The sequence below is a fragment of the Protopterus annectens genome, chromosome 10.part0, assembly GCF_019279795.1.
Source record: "Protopterus annectens isolate FY-2018-M chromosome 10.part0, PAN1.0, whole genome shotgun sequence".
Taxonomy (NCBI): Eukaryota; Metazoa; Chordata; order Ceratodontiformes; family Protopteridae; genus Protopterus; species Protopterus annectens.
This window is the reverse complement of record NC_056744.1, coordinates 1,684,425,339-1,684,445,171: the sequence shown is the minus strand read 5'-3', so window position 1 is coordinate 1,684,445,171 and position 19,833 is coordinate 1,684,425,339. Positions and strand designations below refer to the sequence as shown.

The 19,833-nt window shown below is 39.4% G+C and overlaps 1 protein-coding gene across 2 annotated transcripts in view; it reads right to left on the bottom strand.

Moving 5' to 3' along the window:
* Nucleotides 1-19,833, bottom strand: part of OSBPL10 (oxysterol binding protein like 10) — a 546,334-nt gene that overhangs the window by 321,583 nt on the left and 204,918 nt on the right. For both annotated transcript variants that reach the window (XM_044086441.1, XM_044086442.1), the window contains exon 3: nt 19,035-19,530. In XM_044086441.1, coding sequence (XP_043942376.1) covers nt 19,035-19,530 — 496 coding nt within the window. The remainder of the gene's footprint in view (nt 1-19,034; nt 19,531-19,833) is intronic.

Sequence of the window (19,833 nt, the reverse complement as noted above, 5' to 3'; positions counted from 1 at the left end):
AAACTACAGTTAATATGAAATAACAGAAAAAGGGAAAGTTGTTGGTAGAAATCAGTCAAAAAACAGATTTTAAAGTCAATAAACAGTTATCTGAAGCTGAGACTCAAGATCATGTATGGATGTGATTGGTATCAAGTGGGATCTGAGGGGGTTACAGAAGGTATGATGCATTATGGGAGAGGGAGGAGCTTAAGACTCAGATCATAAGTCTTGGAAATATGGCTGAGCAGGATCTGATGTTGGATCAGAGACCCAGCAGTAAGAAAGAATGAAAAGGACAGCATCAGATACATTTTAACCATACAACAGCTCAGAAAATATTTACACACACATGTTATATGCAGTGGTTTGTATGCATACAAAACAAATGAACATATTATCACGTGCACATACATATGAGAAACTATAAAGAAAAATAATCTGAAATAAAGACAATGTGAAAATAACAGAGTTACCGTAAATTAAGTGAATATCACAAATTACTCTGTAGGAGTGAAAACTAGCACGACTTCACTACATCTGCATCATGCAGCAAAACAATTTTAGACTGACAGCTAATTAATTCAATACAAACAACAGATGCAATGAAAAAAATGATACTCTCTGTCACACTGCATAAATCATTCCTAATGAATAAATACATTCTGACATTATCTCAGTGGATAAATTAAGTTGTTATAGCTAGTCTTCTCCATGCACACATTACAACATAGCCATAAAAAGGCCCTAAAACAAATACTGTAGCCTCAAACAAAAATCACACCTGAAAAGTAATACTGATGTGGGAACAAGTGAAAAGAAGAATTATGCACAAAAATAAGAAGTCAGAAAGAAATTCAGACTAACATGCTCTATTTGTCTGTGTTATCTCTGAGAAGCAGTAACTAAGCATGATATATTAAAATGTTGCTACTCTAAAAACAGGTGCACTTAAACTGCATATTGGTGTAGAAGTAACAGAAACAAGTAAAAGTTGACCATTAGACATTTGCTAATTATCAGAAATGCCAAATAAAATTTAATAAAAGCAATTGTCAGTGCTGGTGTTTGCCACTACAACAATGGAAAAATATAGGCGATCCAAACTATTATATTCTCTTGCCATTCAAAAGAAATGCCCGCATTTTCTAAGCTCAAAATACAGACTAATGAAGGCATATGTTTACAATTGCCAAGTTAAATTAAGGTTGAAAATGGAACTGAATTTCAGTATTTTGTGCCAAACTTTCAACATCCTATTCCTAAAAGGCTACCTTGTAAATAACAAAGACTTACAATGTTCATCTGCAGCTCTGAAGCTGTCTTTGCATAGTGACCACAAAATATTTCCTAAAAAAAACACTGAAAAATAACAGGCAATATCAGCCTATTTTATCCATAAGAGACCCTTAATATTTTAGCAATAATCCACAACTGGATGTAAGCTTTACCTATGGCTGGCACAGTTTGATCATGAGGGCAAAGACCAAGTGATTTAACAAAGCCGCACAGGTAAATCCAATGTTACCACCACACAGGAGTGGATTACTGCGATTATACAGTGACATTATTTAAGACACAAAAATCTTACCTTCTCTAAATAATGTCATTGCATAAAAAGGCTTTCATGTTCTTCCACCAACTTCTGGTAGTCCTGGGCACCCAAATGGTGTACTGTACATACTCTGCATGCTCTATCTGTATAGCACAGAAGGCTGCCATTTCTGCCTCTAACCCCCAGAATGCACAGTTATCTGATTCATATTTGTAAACTGTTTGTGACAAGATGCCAGAAACTCGCCAAGCAGCTTTATTTATTTATTTATTTATTACACTTGTTAAATGGGTAGTGTGTCCATCTGAGCCAGAAACCCGTTTTCAGTGGAGGCCTGGGGGGAGAAAAGCTCCACATGCAATAACAAAGCTAACAGCAATAATAATACTTTTATAATACAGTGGTTAAAACAGAATACAAACAACAGCATAAACAGTGCACAGTGTCTCAAGTGATTGGACAAGCCATTGTTAAACTTTACAGAAATACAAATTACAAAGACAGTATGCACAATATAAATGCAGCGATGTATGCAGATCAATATAGAAATAAAGACAGGAAGTTATTTACCACTCCAGATGTATGTACAGCATTAGTCTGCAAAGACTGCAGACAGATAGAGGGAGTATAGTAGAAGGTTAGAGGAGAGGATAAGGTAAGGTTCAGGGAGGTAGGAGGAATTAGCCTGGTGAATAGCAGGAAAAAAATCCAGTGATTGGTTAGGTAGTTCTTTTGGAGTTGTTTGAACTTGTGGTTGTAGGGATTCTGTGTTATGGGCTGTAGAAGAGTATTCCATAATTTGGCAATTTTGTGGGAGTAAAGGGAGTCGCCATGGTAGTTGTGGGAGCGGGATACCTTTAGCATTAGTTTGATTGAGGATCTGAGGGATCTGGTGTTAGTACTAGGTTGGACAAGGTTAGAGAGAGCAGGGCAGTTGTTGGGTTGGAAGATTATTTTGTGGGGCCATGGTAATTTGGGTGAGGGATAAAAGATTAGGGAGTTCTAGCCAGTTGAGTTGGGAGAGGGCAGTGCAGTGGTGGGTCCTGTATGGCTGACAGGTGGCAAACTTGGCAATTTTGTTGTAGCAGGATTCCAGGTTATTGAGCTCAGTTTTACGTAGGTTTGTAAATATGTCAGATCCATATAGGAGGGTGGAAAACAGGTGTGACTGAGCAGTGGCTAGTCTGGCACTCTGTGTAAGGTATGGCTTAGCCCTACAGAGGGTGCCAAGTTTAGTGTGAACTTTCTTGATAGTCAGAAAAATATGCTTGTCGAATTTTAGATTCTCGTCGATTGCAACGCCTAGAAGTTTAGTCAGGTTAGTGGGTTCAATTTTGGTTCTGTTTGAGGACAGGATTGTGAGAGGGGACTGCCCAGGTTTGGTTCTTTTGTTACTGAAGACTATAATCTTAGTTTTGTTTGGGTTAAGTATGAGTTGATGCTCTGAGAGGTATTTTCCTATGTCCTGAAAAGAGGTTTGCATTTTATTTTGAGGCTCTTGTGGAGAGTGGGCACATATAAGTGTGAAGTCAAAGCATACTGAACAATGTGTGCCACTTCAGTTTCTGAGCTGAGGTTGTCAGTAAATATGGTAAAGAGGAGGGGACCAAGAATGGAACCTTGGGGAACACCTACTGAGATGGGGAGAGACTGTTCGCCCATTTGGTTGCCTGCTGATGATAGGAAAGATAACTATGAATCCAGGTTAGGGATGTGGTACAGAGGTCACAGGATGAGAGAGTTTGTCTAGAAGTAGTTGGTGGGAAACGGTGTCAAAGGCTTTGGACATATCGAGAAAGATGGAGGAGACAGAGTGACCTTCGTTTAGGATATGATTAAATGGTGTTGGAGAAAGATATCAGAGCTGCGCTAGTATTATGTTTAGGTCGAAAGCCATGCTGAGAGCTAGATAGCAGGTTGTGACTAAGGTGGTGGTGTAGGAGCTGGTTGTGGATACATTTTTCTAAGATTTTTGCGAGGGGGGGAGCGGATGTCTATGGGACAGTAATTTGTTAGTTCTCTGGAGGGTCCTCCTTTGTGGAGGGGAATGATGTGGAACATTTTTCAGAGAAGACAGGTGTAATGTTCTGTAATGGAACGATTGATCAAGATGGATATGGAGTAGGCGACAGATGATGGTGCAGCAATCTTTAGAAATTCGTTATGGAGTTGGTCAGCAGCAAGACAGCAGGATTTAAGTTTGGTTAGTAGTTTTCTTTATGTAGTTAGTTGGAATGGTATTAAAACTGAGGGGGTTGGGGTTGTGTGAGATAGGAGTGAGAAGGGTAAGTGGGTGGATGGTCTGGGTGCCCAGTAGGGTGGTTATGGACTTAATAAAGTGGGAGTTGAATTGAGTAGCTATAAGGTCAGTGCTGTTGGTAGAGACAGGTGCAGGGGTTGGGGTATGACTGAGGCTAAGGAGGTAGTTAATGCATTGACAGAATTTTTGGGGGTTGTTCAGGTGTTTTTGTTGACTGGTTTGGAAGAAGATTTGTTTGTCCTTTAGAATTTATTGCTTAGCTAGATTCTGAAGCTGTTGATATGTTAAGAAGTCGGACGTCTCTCTGGTAGACTGGTAGGTTGATCATGATCCATTTCTAAGTTTAAGTAGCAGTTTGGTGTCATTAGATAACCAAGGTAGTTTGGCTCTTTGGTGTAATTTTCTAGTGGGAGCAAGACTATTAGTTATGTTACGGTAGGTTTCATTAAATATCGGACAGCCAGGTCTACCTGGAGGTGTTTAAGTGTTGACTAGTTACATTGTTGAAGTAATAGGTTAAAAGTAGAGGGGGAGAAATGTTTTGTACTATGGATGTATTTGTAGGAGATGTTGCTTTGAGTGTGTATGCATTTTCTGTAAAATAAAGGTTGGAGAATGGTCACCAAGGGAGTCTGCTAGATAGTGTAAGTTGGGTCTGTTAGTCAGAATCCAATCTAGAGTTGACTGCTTGTTGGAATGTTTGTCTGTGTGAGTTGAACATGTAATGATTTGAATGAAACTGAACAGGTTTATGAAGTTAGAGGGAATACTAGATGAGCAGGAGTGCCAGTCAAGATTGAAGTCACCAAGAACTATAGTTTCTTGGCTGAAGTTGGTAGATGCCCAGGATAATAGAGTTACAATGGTAGGAAGATTATTGCCTGGAGGGAGACAAGTGGCGATGATAATTATGTTTTTGTTGGGGTTGACTTTGAGGTGAGTTGTTAGGATTTTGGCGTTGGGTAGGTCTGGGTAGGTACAATTAAGTTGTTCGAGTTTCAGGGTGTCTTTAAACATAAGGGCAACTCCACCACCTCTTTTGTTTAATCTGTCTTGTCTAATGATGTTATAGCTGGATGTAGTGACTTCATTATCTTTAATGTGTGGTTTTAACCAGGTTCAGTTATCACGGTTATGTCAGGTGAATAAGTAGGTAGGGCTGTATGGAATTCGGCAGTTTTATTTGAGGCTGCGGAGGTTGAAATTAGTAAAAAATAGGTCCATGGTAGAGGTTTTTGGGAGAGGGGTGTAGAGATGGGAACGCAAAGTAGATTGTACAGATGTTGTTGGGTGGGCTGGGAGGGAGGTGTGTTGGTATGGTGATAAGTTATTATTTGGACCTGGATTAGGATGGATGTCAGCTTGGAGTTTAATTTGTGTTAAGGAGTGTAATAGAAGATTCCTTAGCTTGTTTATTAACTTAGTATATCTTGTGGTATGGGGGTTGGGATGATGTGTCTGAATGTGTTTGAAGGGTGTGAGGTGAGAGGTCGAGTTATTATAAAGTTGTAGGCTGATGGTGTAGGTGTGGGATTGAGAGTTGGGAGAGTGGCAGTGGCTGATGTGGTATGTACGGAGACAGATGGAGTTCTAGATGGAGTAGAGAAAGTATAGTAGGAGGGTATAGGCTGTTAAGGAGTAGCAGGGATGCATGGCTGGTAGATAATGGGAGACTGAAATACAGTCTGTGGTCTTCTGTCAGTAAAGGACTACTGATGAGCTCCACTGGAAGTTGCTGTGGAAATAATTGTAGATTCCCAGCATGGAAACCTGTTTTATTTTTATTTTTCTTTTTTTAATATGTTGTTGTAAACTACTCTATGGAGTACATTACTATCTTTTTTTAATAGTTTGAGTTTTCAGCTTAGGAGTACAGAGAAAGTCACATACTAGTGACAGGAGACGTAAATAATGTGGGAAGAAATAGCCAGGGAATTGTTATTGCTAGGCTTGTATAGGCCCCTAGGGCCGACAGCCTAGTACCAATCTATGAACCTATGCTTCTTCCTGTAGGAAATGAATAGAAGAAAATATGCAGTGTTTTGGATGGGACTGCGAAGTATACTGCAATAGAAACACCGGCTTCTTTCTATTGGTATATGCTCAATTTTCAATGGGCATGCTGATTTGACTGTCCAATCAGTGTGCAGGTTTTTGAATATGAATAACTGTTTATAGCATAATTTACATCTTCCTCTGCTTCCATTAATCTGTTGGCTTACTGGTATAATAATATGAAGCTCTGTGAAGTTTACATTAGTTTAGCAGTCCATTTTTTTTTTATTTAAAGAGCTTTCATTGGGCAAATTTTGAACTAGACAATGAAGTGCTACTTGCATTTTAGCTAGTACTTTTTAATCTACAGTCTCTTTTGCAGAAGAGCTTTACATTTCTCATGTTACACAACAAATGTGTCTTACTGTATGAAGGTAACAAAAGACAAAGATGGAGTTTCAGACATGAACTGTCACTAATTACATTTAAATAGGGATGAATAAGTTCCATTACACTTCAAAAAAGCTGCCCAAAGTTAATCCTAAAATAGCTGCCTATACGCCATTAACTGCTCAATTTCTATTCAGAAAATTTAGTTATTCAAAATAGTAGTAAAATAAAAAGAATTGGTTCTATACAGCTTAAATACAAAGAAACAAATCTTATGGAGCTGAACATGTTTATTCCCTTCCCGGAAGGTTTGCCATTTCCCTGTAATGAAAAACCTTCAGGAGAATTATTATGCTTACTAAATTGGCTATCTAACTGTGATGTAAAATAGTTCCTCTGTTTAATGTTTCAAAGTTGATGTAGGATGCATAACTGTTGCTGGAGAATATTTTACATCTAAAACACTAATGTAAATATTCAATAATGCCTCCCGCATATATATATATATATATATATATATATATATATATATATATATACATACATATACACACACACACACACACATATATATATATATATATATATATATTACATTTACATACACACATATATATGCATGCACACAGACGTGTATACATATATATATATATATATATATATATATATATATATATATATACACACACATACATACAGATATACATACACAGCCTCTCATACACAGAAACTCCGATGCATTCACACAAATACAAGGGTATAGACACACACACACACACACACACACACACACACACACACACACACACACACACACACACACACACGTACACCTAACACTGCCTTTTAATAGCCTCTGCTAGCAGGGGGAAAGGAAATGGCAGGTCCATGTAAATGCTGATTCTGCTGCAGTTACTTGCATTAGTTCTATTATTTTCAGTTTTATTTCACCTGCTTACTAACTGCAGCATTTAAAGCGCCTCAACACATAGATTTCACACCAAAATAGGCACATTAATTTACCCATTTGGGACTGTCAAGTGTCCACTAGGGGTCACTGATTCTCGAAGACCATTTTCTAATATAAATTAAACCCCAGACAGTGTTTATTATTTAAAACAGCTGCTTGATCACAGTTTCTTTTTTCTGACAGAGAGAGAGAATGACAGAATACGCTTGTTCAGAATGGCAGCTCTACAGTATTCCCACTGTGAACTCTGTACTTCTCGTCACACACACAATAAGATCTGAGTACCACCCATCAATTTTCAATGCTCATCCAAATTCAGGATGCGTAAAAGATGAGGCTTTTGTTTTGAGCACCTTTATTAAATTATCGCAAGACATAGGCACATATATATTAATTAATAGACAAAAAAGCAAACTACATTAACGTTTGTCATACTCATGCATTATACATCACATATATCCTTTCTTTATAACAATTACTCACCCCAATATTACATAAATTGTTTAATTCCCACCTTCCCTTAAACCTCACTCTTCCTTAACATTATTCTGCATGTACTGTTCTGACAAATTCCATTTATTTCTATGTAATTTGCTTCTTCCTTTTCTAACAATTCCTCTTCTGTAGTGGTACAAGGCTTACTTCTTGCTGGCTCTGGAGGTGATGAGACCAAGGACAATGAAGAAACCCATCATGTACCACATACCTGGGACTTACCCTGTAAAAGGAATTTGACCCTTTTATCTTCCTAACTGAAAAGCTGGTGGGTGACTGAAGGGCCAGGCAAAGAAATGTCTCCTGGAAGGCATTTAACCAAGGCACTAGAGTTTGATTAAAATAAAGTGCTTGAACTCCTGACATTTATTTTACTGAAGTTGTTTATAAATAAATGCCTCCTGTTGAGGATGAAGCTTTAACTGGAACAGGTGCCAATGCCAGCAAATGCATGCCATTCTGCATCATCTGTGTCAAGACTGATGTCAAGGTCACACTCACGACTGAGGACATCAGCCTCTGCTTTACGACACTGAAGCTGATACCAAACATATCAGTGTCCTGCTCAACACTGGCAGCCCAACCAAGATGCCCGTTGACTTGGGCCAGAGGTCAATAGTCTCAATCATGAAAGGTGGAAAAACAACCTTGCCAGAGTCAGCAATGACCCTGATGATATGTGCACCAAAACCAATCCCAACAGGCTGAACATGATCTCCTGTCCTGAAAAAGTCCTGATGCTGACAGCATTGGTATTGAAGTTATTGACACTGACCGCAAAAATCAATGCACAAGAAATCTGCTCCACTGACTGTGGCTCTGAGATCTAGACCACAGCTGACACTGACATCATTGCCTAATGGTTTGAACTTTATCTCATCAGGATCAGTGCCTTTATGACAACCAGTGAAGAGAGCCACTATGTCCTGGCAAAAATAGGTAATGAAGAAGCATCTCTGGCCACCCTTGTACTAGAAAGAAAGGGGCAAGAGACATTTTTGCTGAACCATTATAAAGGCCACCATAATCTTTCATAGTCAAATTCTGTAATTGGAACGGAATGGCTTCTGAAAGATTTTTCAGGAGATGTCCTGGAAAATGAAAAAACCTGCACAACTCAGAATAAGAGAAAGAGAAAGTCCTGTCAGTTGTGAGAAAACTAATGGGTAACCTCTTATACAAAATTTAAACTGGAATTTTTGATGCACCAAGTTGAAATCAAATAGAAGACGACAACTCTTCCACTCTTCTATTTTTTTTTTTTTTTTTTTTAGCAGAAGAACCTGAAGAAAAATCTTGATTGAGTTTAGCAGCCCTGGAAGCTCTATCAACCTCACACTTTCTTCTACTTTATCTAGCTCTGTATCCATTTTAGTCCTGGCTGAATGATCAGCAGTCATTTTCGGAATCTGAATATTTTGTAAACATTTGTATGGCAATTTTTTACTTCAAATACAAATAAAAAAAAAATTATCATCTTTGTCAGTGAAAAGAAACCTGCTCTGTAAATGGGTTCTTCAAAAACACTGCACTGGGCATTGATACTGAGAGCTTAAGAGTTTAAAATTGATCCAAAACCTTGGAACTCATACTAATATACTAAGTCACTTAGTCCAGAAAAGCCTGCAGACTGTGATTCCAGATCAAGTACTGATAAGATTTTTTTATATAGAGTACATCAGTACATGGGGACCACCTTTAACACTGGACTGCCAAAGATAATTCTGTTGTAAGTTCATGAAAGTGTCTTGAAAGTTTGGCCAGTAATAACACAGTCATGTATTTTGTCATTTTGTTGCCTGGAAAGCATGTTGGCACATTCCTTGGAGAAATGTTTTTGGTTCTGACAGATGGTCAAAGTGGACAGATGGTATACCATGGCTAGCTTCATAAATGTACTTCAATAAAGCCCTGAATACAACCAAGAAGACCCATGTGGTTTTAAAAGGCTGTGTCACTGGCTTCTGCCCCTTAAGATAATCTGACTTCCAGAGTTGCTCCCTCCTGTCTTTCATTCCTTTCGTCTGTTGTGTAAGCTATTTAAGTACCTTTCCCACCCTTTGTTTTCCATATATCCATAACATTAAACACCCACCCAGGAAACCAGTACTGCTCTTGAGTAAATTTGATCTATAAACCTACCCTTACAACTAAAACTTATAACTTGTTGTGGCTAAAATTGCTCAGAGACAAGCTTAGGGCAGCTATTTTTTGCATTAGACAATACTACTGCAACATATTAGTACAATCTAATGTAGTCTAGTGCCAAACCTCAAACCACCAAAGGAAACCCGGTCTATAACCTACAGTAGCCCATCCAAATGCAAGTCCAGGCAACACGGATATGCAATTTAGTCAGCTCGGAAGATAAGGCCATCCTGAGACAATGTAGCAATTGTCGTATGTATACAGACAACCGTTTAATCGTTAAAGAAATATATGCAGTAGCCAAGAGATGCACATACACAATTACACCGGAAGCAAAAATCTTATATACAAACAAGGTTGTCAAGATCACACACACTGCATCCACCACACCCACTGATCACAACACACAGACCAACTTATGCTGAAGCACTACAAAGCAATCTTCCAAAAACCTCAAAGGCCTCCTTACCCTATAAACAGCATCGCCTATCCTTAGCATTTTTGAAGCACTCACTAAAAGCACCACCAAACACAGCAAAGCCTGTTTAGACAAGTAAACACACTCATGCCTCAGACACCAGACTGAAGGAGATGATGATAACTGTTAGTTGCTTATCTGGAGCCAGGATCCACCAAGTTATGCATGCATGAACTCAAGACACTACATCACAGGCACCAGTATGATCCTATCATAGTCTATGTGGGTGTTAATATCCTGAGACATACCTCTCCCTGGACTACATGAAGAGAGTCATTATTGATCTCTCTGAATGTGTGTCTTAGGCAAGTATGTGATTGCACTGAGCAACATTCTACCTTCATCAAGAGTGATGCCATGGTATGAACAAAAGATGATGGACTTCAATAACTGGTTTAGTTTCTGGTGTCTTTCAAGGGTATTTATTATTTGTCAGAATGTGAGAACATGGTTAATAAACCGCATTGCTTTGCAAATGATGGTCTTCACCTGTCCCCCCTTGGCTTCTAAATATTGGCTATAACTTTATTCACCTCTTTACAGCCTTTTTTTAGGCAATGCCAAACTAATAAACCTACTGACACAGCAAACAAAACCCAAATAAATCTAATGGTATTACTGTTCAATGCTAGAAGCCTAAACAAGAAACTCAACACCCTACAAGCTATCCTCACTCTGGAGGATGCAGACAACTGTGCCATTGCAGAGACATGGTTTAACTCCACAAACAATGCTTCAGCAGTGCAAGGCTTCAGTGCCTTTCTCCCACATTTAGACCATCAGATGCACAGACAGGGACAAAAGGCGAATGAGTCTCAATCTAGCTTAGTAACAAGTATACCTTTACGTTGGTTAAATAGGATGATGTCCTGGAGTTTATCCACATCAAAATCACCATAGACAAAATCCCATACCATATCCTAGCAAACTATAAGTCACCCTCTAAGTCCCAAGAATCCCATAGCTTGTACCTAGACTTAGTGGAGATACTCATCATTAAAACAAATACCCTTCTCATGGGAGACTAACTGCCCCTTAGCAGACTGGGAAACATTCACTGCATCAAACTCGGAGGCATAATGATTCCTGGACTTTATTAATACAAATACCCTTGACCAGACAGTGAGCACACCCACCAGATATTCAAGCATACTGGACTTGGTTAAACACTATAGAACAATATATTTAATCTATAAAGGTGTTTAAAAAAATACTGGCCTTGCTACTCACCAACATGGGAGAGCTCTGTACACTCCCCAGTGTCATGTCAGTAGTGAGGTCGGATCACAAAGCACTCTTCTTCAAAATAAATATCAACTTGATAACACCAGCAAACCCCATAACACTTAGGAACTACTCCAAAGTAAACTACATCACATGAAGTGATAGTTTGTCAAAATTCAATGCCCCTCCTCAGCCCGAGGCTCAAAGCAACCTATGCAGAATTGTTCATGAAAACCCTGTAAAACCATGCAAATGGCTTGTTAAAGGCTGCTGTACTTACTAGAAGTATGCAGAAAGCAAACTCTAAAAACAAGCCACACTGACGGAAACCTATGCTAAATGGGGTGTGTAACAAAAGAAAAACGTCATGGCTAAAATCAGGAAGAGCAACTCCTATAATAAGAGCTCTCTAATTAAACAGGAAACTAAGAGGGCTAATTAAGTCCAACAAGGCTAATAACATAGCCTTACAGGCTAAAGACAACTACAAGGTCTTCCACAGTTATGTCTGTAACTTCAAAGGGAGCACAAAGCAGTGTGTCAAATCGGTGGTCAATGGTGCCATTTTCACTGAGCACAGCGACTTAGCAAATCTGCTGGCTGGCAAATTCAGCTCAAACTTCACCCCCCCCACCTCCACCCCCACCCCAGAAGACTATTGGCAGGGAGCAGGTCATGGTAGCTCTCGCTAAAGTCAAAAACACAACCTCACTAGGTCTCACCAATATGCCTGCATGTCTACTAAACAGCTTGAAACAGGACCTATCAGGATCACTTAAGTCGCTTTTCAACTACAGCCTCAAAACTGGCTTTGCACCATGAGAATGGAGGACTGCAATGGTTATTCCACTTCACAAAGGTGAACCATCGAAGGACCCCTGAAAACTATAGGTCGATTAGACTGAGTAGTCTAATATGCAAAGTCATGGAATAAATTATCAATGAAATGATCAACAAAGACATAGGCAATCTTCAGACATTGGACCCAACCAAGTATGACTTTGTCAAGGGAAGGTCATGCCTACTAAACCTTGTGGACTTCTTTGAGAATGTCACCAAGGCAATGGATGAAAGGAAAATGGTGTATACCTTCCACCTAGACCTATATAAAGTATTTGATACAACACTTCACTCGGGCATAGTTGACAAACTCACTGAACTGGTCATAAACCCCTACATAACTCACTGGATTGCCAGCTGGCTCAAAGACAGGGCCCAGGAAGTCAGGATTGGTGAGGCCATCTCCAGTAAGAGACTGTGCACCAGTGGGGTACATCCTAATTGAGATTTACTTCTAGGAGGTAAAGGCTAAAGTCAAGGGTCTTTGGGTGACCAAGTTCACAGATTACTGCAAATTGGGAGCCATCATAGATTCCCCATCATGACACAAACATCTTGCAGGAGGGTCTAACACAGACAAATGACTAGTGCCAAAGTCAGGGATTAAAACTCAATGTCAAGAAATACATTATATTGCCTTTTGGGAAAACAGCCACCATGCTAATTACCTCATCAATAAGACATCTCTAAGAAATGACCCAACAGTCACGGATCTGTGAACATATGTAGACAATAATCTGGCCATTGACTGATATGTGGCCCAAGTAGCAAGAAAATCATTCTGTCACACAACTTATAAGTATGGGAATGGCATCCAGGTTCACAGAAGTCTTTGTGCCACTTTATTTGGCGCTTATCAGACCCATCATTAAGTACATTCCTCCCTTTGGCATGTACCTGACCAGACACATGCAACAGTTGGAATGCCCACAAAGGTTCATTACCAGGAGAATCCAGGGTATAAACATGTTGTTCTACACGGATCACCTTAAAGTCTTATCTCTCAATTCAGTCTACTATGGGTTCCTGAGAGGTGATAGAGATCATGGTATACAACGCATCCTCAGAGATGGTTCTGATGGACCTTTAGCAAATAAACAAAATGAAGAGCATCAGAACCACTAGATCCAAGGATTTACATTTTACTTGTGACATAAAAAGGGAGTATTCGCGAGACAGGTATATGACTTGGAGGATCCCCATTTTCTGGAACAGGTTCCCAATCCATATGAAGCAGAGTCCATTCCTACTCCTAGGTAAGTATAACTTTGACCAATGAATGGAGAATGGGAAATTCCCCATGTCTCTGATAGACACAGTCAGACAGTAACTTTGCCCAAACTAAAATACCCCTACCGACATAACCTTTAGAAACTTCCTGACAAACATAACCCCTTTTAATAAATGCTCTTAATACAGAGGGACAAAACTGGGTTGAGCTGTGGGGCTAGGTTTATAAAGGTCCTGGTGGTCATCAGCCTAGTGCATACCTATGGACCTATGTTCAATTAGCAGTTCAGGTGACTGTTGGAAATGGCATGGGAAGGGTGGGTATGCCTATATTGGGGAGCAGGAGGAAGACAAAGGTTGTCAAATGCCACAATCCCTTGGAGGAGAGGATGGGAATGCAAGGGGCTTTCAGACATCAAGCTTTGTATGTAGTAGCCTTCATCTTGAGCACAAAGGACCATACACTAACACAAAAGGAGGCACAGTGACCTCCTTAGTAACACTGGTCATATGTCTTCTACCACGGGACAGAAGAGGGCCTACAAAATATGCTCTCATTGCAAGGAAACCAGTGAGGATACAAATCACATACTCATGGCTGCCTGGATAATGGCCTCATATGGACAGCTCTTGTTCCCACACTGGAGGCACCTAGTACAATGGAAGAATGGGGCTGAAATCTCATTAGGGAAGGCTTAATGGTCAGCAGACACAGAAACAAACAGTATAATACTGAAAAAAATGCATATACTATGAACTCTGCTATTTCACATGTAACCAATATAAAACAAGTTTTAGCATACATGGTATTCCAGAAATGCTAAAGTCTAATAATGGATCTTGTATTCACCAACAAAGAATTTGCATACTTAATAAAAAATAAATGGGATTTGACATGCAAACACTATACTCTCTCCCTCACTTAAAGGACGAGCAGAAAGGGATACATAAATTCTGAATGAGGGATGAAGTAAATGAAAAACAATACTGTCATAGTATTTGTTCAACTACAGAATTACTCCTTAGATAAAAACGGGTTATCTCTAGCAGAAATGGTTCTGTCAAGAAGGTTGGCAGCCATATTTGACTTGCAATTGTCATACTCAAAAGTAAAAAAACTGGATAAAACAGTGGATTCAGATAAGGCTATTCAAGCATTTGTGTAGCCAGTGCCATCCACCAATCTGGCACCCCCCAACTTTAAGTTGAAGAACAGAAAGAAAATTGCCTTGCCTTTTAAATTGCAGCAAACTACTCCATTTGTAGCAAGTAGCTGCTACAGTTTATGCCACACACAGAATGCTACAGTGCTTCAGTTTTCACTGCAAATGCAATACTGGCATTACTTCCTGAATGCTGGTATGCACTGCAGATCGACTGGGAGCCGCACCTGGATCAGCTGCCCCCTCCACATCACCCTAGCAATTTCTTTGGATTAAGAAAGAGTTCCCCAACATAAGTCAGTGTTATAGGTTCACAGGCGACTACTAGACTAATGACCACATGGGCCTTTTTAAGCCTAGCCATGCATCACAAATTTCTTACAAGTTCTGGTATCCTTGATAAGTGTAAGTGGGGGCCAGGGAAATGAAGCATTTACAGGCTGCCTGTGTCCATTAGAGACATGGGTGTCAAACTAGGGATGAATTTACTGTTCCCCCATCCAACTGTCCAAGTTATACTTGAACTGGGTTAGGGAGGAACTCTGCTTCACATGCAAGGGGCTATGGGATGCATACCTGTCTCTCCAGCAGGTCCTATTTACATCAAAGGCAAAATGTAAGTCTTTAGAATGGATAATTCTGGTGTTATTTGTTTTGCAAATATGCAGGTGGTCCATCAGGTAGAGTCAGACAATGGCTTATATGCTAGACATAGCTTTCCCCTCAACTGCCTGCAGGAGAAAGAATACAAGGATAGGGCTTTGAGGAGGTCTGCATATGTTACATATGCCTTGTATTCTTTTAGTAAGGAATCTCTGTGGACATTCCAATTGCTGGATGTGCCTGCTTAGGTACATATCGAAAGGGGTGCTATGCTCAATTACATTGGCAGGTCTCATGATTGGCAAATATAGTGGAACAATGACCTCCTTTGACATACAGTAGATACCATACCTTTGTTTAGAAGTTGCACAACACAGAACTTCCTCAGTACTGTAGACATGTGATGGTCAAAGGCATCCCCAAGTCCCTGACTACTGGGTCAGCTCTTAGTGCTGTGTTGTCAATATGATAGTTACCAGGGGTGGATAACTTCTTGAAGGATACTACCTGTGCATTTCTTGGTATTTAGTTTCGCTCCACGGCTCTGACACAAGTTATTTGCCATGTCAGCTCTTCCTGGAGAACACTAGTGTCAGTGGGGGACTCTGACAGCTCTTAATTTGCAATCATCTGTAAATTTGGTCAGCTAGAGTCCCTTCATTTTGGCCTTGATTTTAGAGAAGTAGATGCCAAAAAGGATTGGCCCAGGTCCCTGAGGGACTTCACTTATGACTGGCCTCTTTATAGATGTAGACTCCCCAGTTCTATCTTCCTGGGTCCTGTTGGTTAGCCAGATGGCTATCTACCAGGTGACAGAAGGATTTAGACCTAATCTCTTGGGTTTGTCAACAATACCAGAGTGGGGTATTGTGTCAAATGCCTTGGCCAGGTCAAGGTATAAAGGTAAGAATCAAACACTATACCCTGTGTCTGTGAGGTACACACCTTAACCATTATGCCAACCCCCAACTATCTAGAATCTGTCTCTGATACTGCTGTCCTTACTTCAGAATTCTTTTTTCACTACAATATGTTTCCAGTTACCAGAAACCAACATGTACTACATAAAACTTTTATTTCCTTGCCTTGGAATCAAAGAAAGGGAAAGTCCACCCAGACCAGATTAACCTCCTTGCATGCTTCAAGCACAGGGCTTTTGTCCCTCCTTCACAACTATACATAGGCACAGAGAAACCTGTAGTGTTTCCCATAAGTTACTGTCCTCAGTTGCACACCATAGTGGAACTTTTCTCCACTGCCTTTGTTGCAAAGAGGAAGAGAAAGACTACTGGTGCACAGGTGACAACATATTTTTTGACAATGATCCACTAGTTAGGGGTATTTTTTTTTTCTATAAGTGTAACATCTTTGCAGACAGTAGTGTTTTAATCTTATACATAAGCACAATGAATAACTACTAATTTGTTGTGCTCTAGGATTATGCTTTCGTTGAAGAGTTACGTATGCTACAATATAACAAATTAAGTGGATAACAGCACAAAAGACAGGAGAAAATGTAATGCACGAAGACATTTAAGCCTCAGTAAAAGCAGAAAAGTCTTATTACAATACAATTTCAAGAAAATAAAGTTGTACCTACTTTGAAGCACCACCATGCTGCATTTTAAAGGTAGAGATAACATTGGAAGTTATATAAAAGTAAAAACAGCACATTTCTACAAAATCCAGGATAAAAAAAACATACTTTACCACTACAGACATTGGGGAACAGCAGAAGTAGTTTGCATGTCTTTTATACATACTTTGAAGGAACAACTGTCAGTAACAGCTCCTGGTTTACAGCGACAGCTCTGACATCTCAGAAAATGTGCCTGTGTGTATGTTGGGAGAGGAGGTCCATTAATATTTGAAAGGCAACAAACTGAAAGACTTAGGAAAACCTGGAATTCAGCTACATTCTTTTGTTAAGGATTTACAGCTACTGGGACTACTTAACAGCAGCACTAAAAATAACGCAAATCACAATAATTTTAGCAAAAAATGAATAGTAGTCATGATCCAGAAGCGGTGTATGACACATGTGGCTTATACTCGGAAGTATAGTTAGATTATCTGGTGCTCTGTTTATTTCACTGACCTGGCACCCCTCTCCCCAAACTATGTTGGAGAGTAGTCGAGAAAAAAATGCCCTCTGAAAGTTAATGACCAAAAAGTTCTCTCAAAGCTGAGGGGGAAAACATCTGTCATCAGAACTATAGCAAGCAGTAGCAAACCACTTCAATCCTCACTGCAAATATCGTATCACCATTCATTTCCTACTGTTGACACTGCACTACCTCCACATCGGTATCTGCTGATAGTATCCCCCAACACCTTGCACCCAAGGTAGCTACCTCCTTCAGTCCCACCCTAGATACACCTCTACTCATAATACCAGTCTGCTTACATGGGAGTTTAAAAAAGCACATCACTTCCTCATGTTTCACATGCTTCACATACAGAGGACTTGAAATGGATCCTGGGAACCAGGAAACAAAACAGTAAAATAAGTTCAAATTAGTATGGCACTTGCCATGTTTGCCATTTTGTGATAAAACATATTAAATATAAAAAGCAGCATTTATTATGGTTTTGATGTATCAAAATTGTTCAGAATACAAAGACACAATAAAAAGATTTGAGTTTCAAGGTGCAGCTTTCGTATGAACTTCAAAAAGATACGAAAAAAAAAGTTCCACTGAAAAGCAAAGTGATTCCCATAAATCACTACCTAAACACGTCAGATACACCTAAAGAATTGTACCTCCACCTGCGATGATCAAAGACTTTTGAAGAACCTACACTAGAGCCTGTAGTGGCAGACAATCTTTGACAACGTCAGATGTGCATGTTGCCACACCAAGTACACATTCCATTTATGAAAAGCATTCCTTCTATTCACCTAAAACGTATAAAGTAGTGGTGAAACCTTTTTTCTTCCATGGAAAACCGAAAGAATGTGCTCTGGTTTAACTGAAAGCCTTGCAGACTACGCAGACCTCCTTAGTTGGAAAGGGACAGTAAAATAATGTCTTAATGCCTTATAAATGCTGTACTGTGAAAATTTAATGTATTCAAAATGAACATTATTGATCCAACTTGCCTAGACTAAAAAACTAGAGTTTGTGCAAATGAGTATGAGGGCATAAGAACGTGGTGATGCAGTACATTGGGTATCCAGTAGCTAAATTCTAACTCATTACATTTCACAGCTTTGTCTAAAACATTAAATTAGTGGTCATGTCAAGTAGGCTGGGCAGTCCCCATCTTAATATATCTAGAAGTTTCTAGCTAATGAACAATGCACAATACATCGACTGCTGCTATTCTCTTGATGATTGTATTTCTTATTAGAATTGTTAAATATTTTAATATGTTTGGTCTTTTTATGTGCAAGACTGCCAACTGGCACCTTCACTCATCAGTGTTTGCTTCCACTTGAGCAAGAGCAGATTTCTAAGCACACTAGTAAGACACATTCCTTGTAAAGGCATACAATCCACTTTCCTTAAAAAAGGCAAATGAGTTCAGTGTTTTGTCCTTGCAGTGCAATACTATTATTCACAAAGAAAGTTACTACTAACAGGTTCATATCGCACTCAAACATAACACACTGGTGATGCACAGATTTATTCCTTGAGAACAAATGATAATCAGTAAATCAGGATGTCATGATATTTAAACATATGGCAATGGATTCTTACCTTCACCTACCATGGAGACTCCTATAGACATCCCCATAAATTTGCTTTTGGTCCACACGTGAGCATTTACACACATTTTCTTCTCTTTGCATTCACAGTAAAAACCTGACACTGGTGGGTGATGAGAGACTTGCTCTGCTATAAACCTCAATTTGTACCTCTCTGACTGGTCCCAGCTAGGATCCATGTCCTGGATTTTGGCCTGATCCTTAGCATTAGCAGCTGCACAGTGAGTCCTAATTGATCGCACTTTGTCCTTAGGCACATCCCAAGAGCAGTGGAAAGTCTCCCCTATGATTGGATTATATGGTTTCTTGGCTACTGCTCCCTTACGTCCTTCATGAAATGATGTCACGTAATACTCCACAAAGCGGATCATTCGTTCCTCAGGAGTCGCTCCAGCTGTGATGGACAAAAATAGGTCAGGGTGGGCCATGAAATTGGCATACATCTCCAGGAGTGATCGCTTCTCTAAAATAAATGTTGGAAGCACTACCTGTATTTTGTGGGGACAAAGAAAGAAAGCCACTTAATAATCTGTCTTGTTAAGCTATCAACAAACAAACAGAAATGCAAAGCAAATATTAAAATAAAACAGAATACCAAATATATAACTTAAAACCCAGGTAAACTCATACACGCATACACACAGCTGAAAGCTAAATGATGCCACTAAATAGAATCTACTGACATGAATGTCTTCTCTAAAATTATTGAATTATTGTTTGCTTCTGGATAAACTCAGTATTGTACTTCTTATACATTTATTTTACATTTGTTTATCGGGAGTGTCAGACTG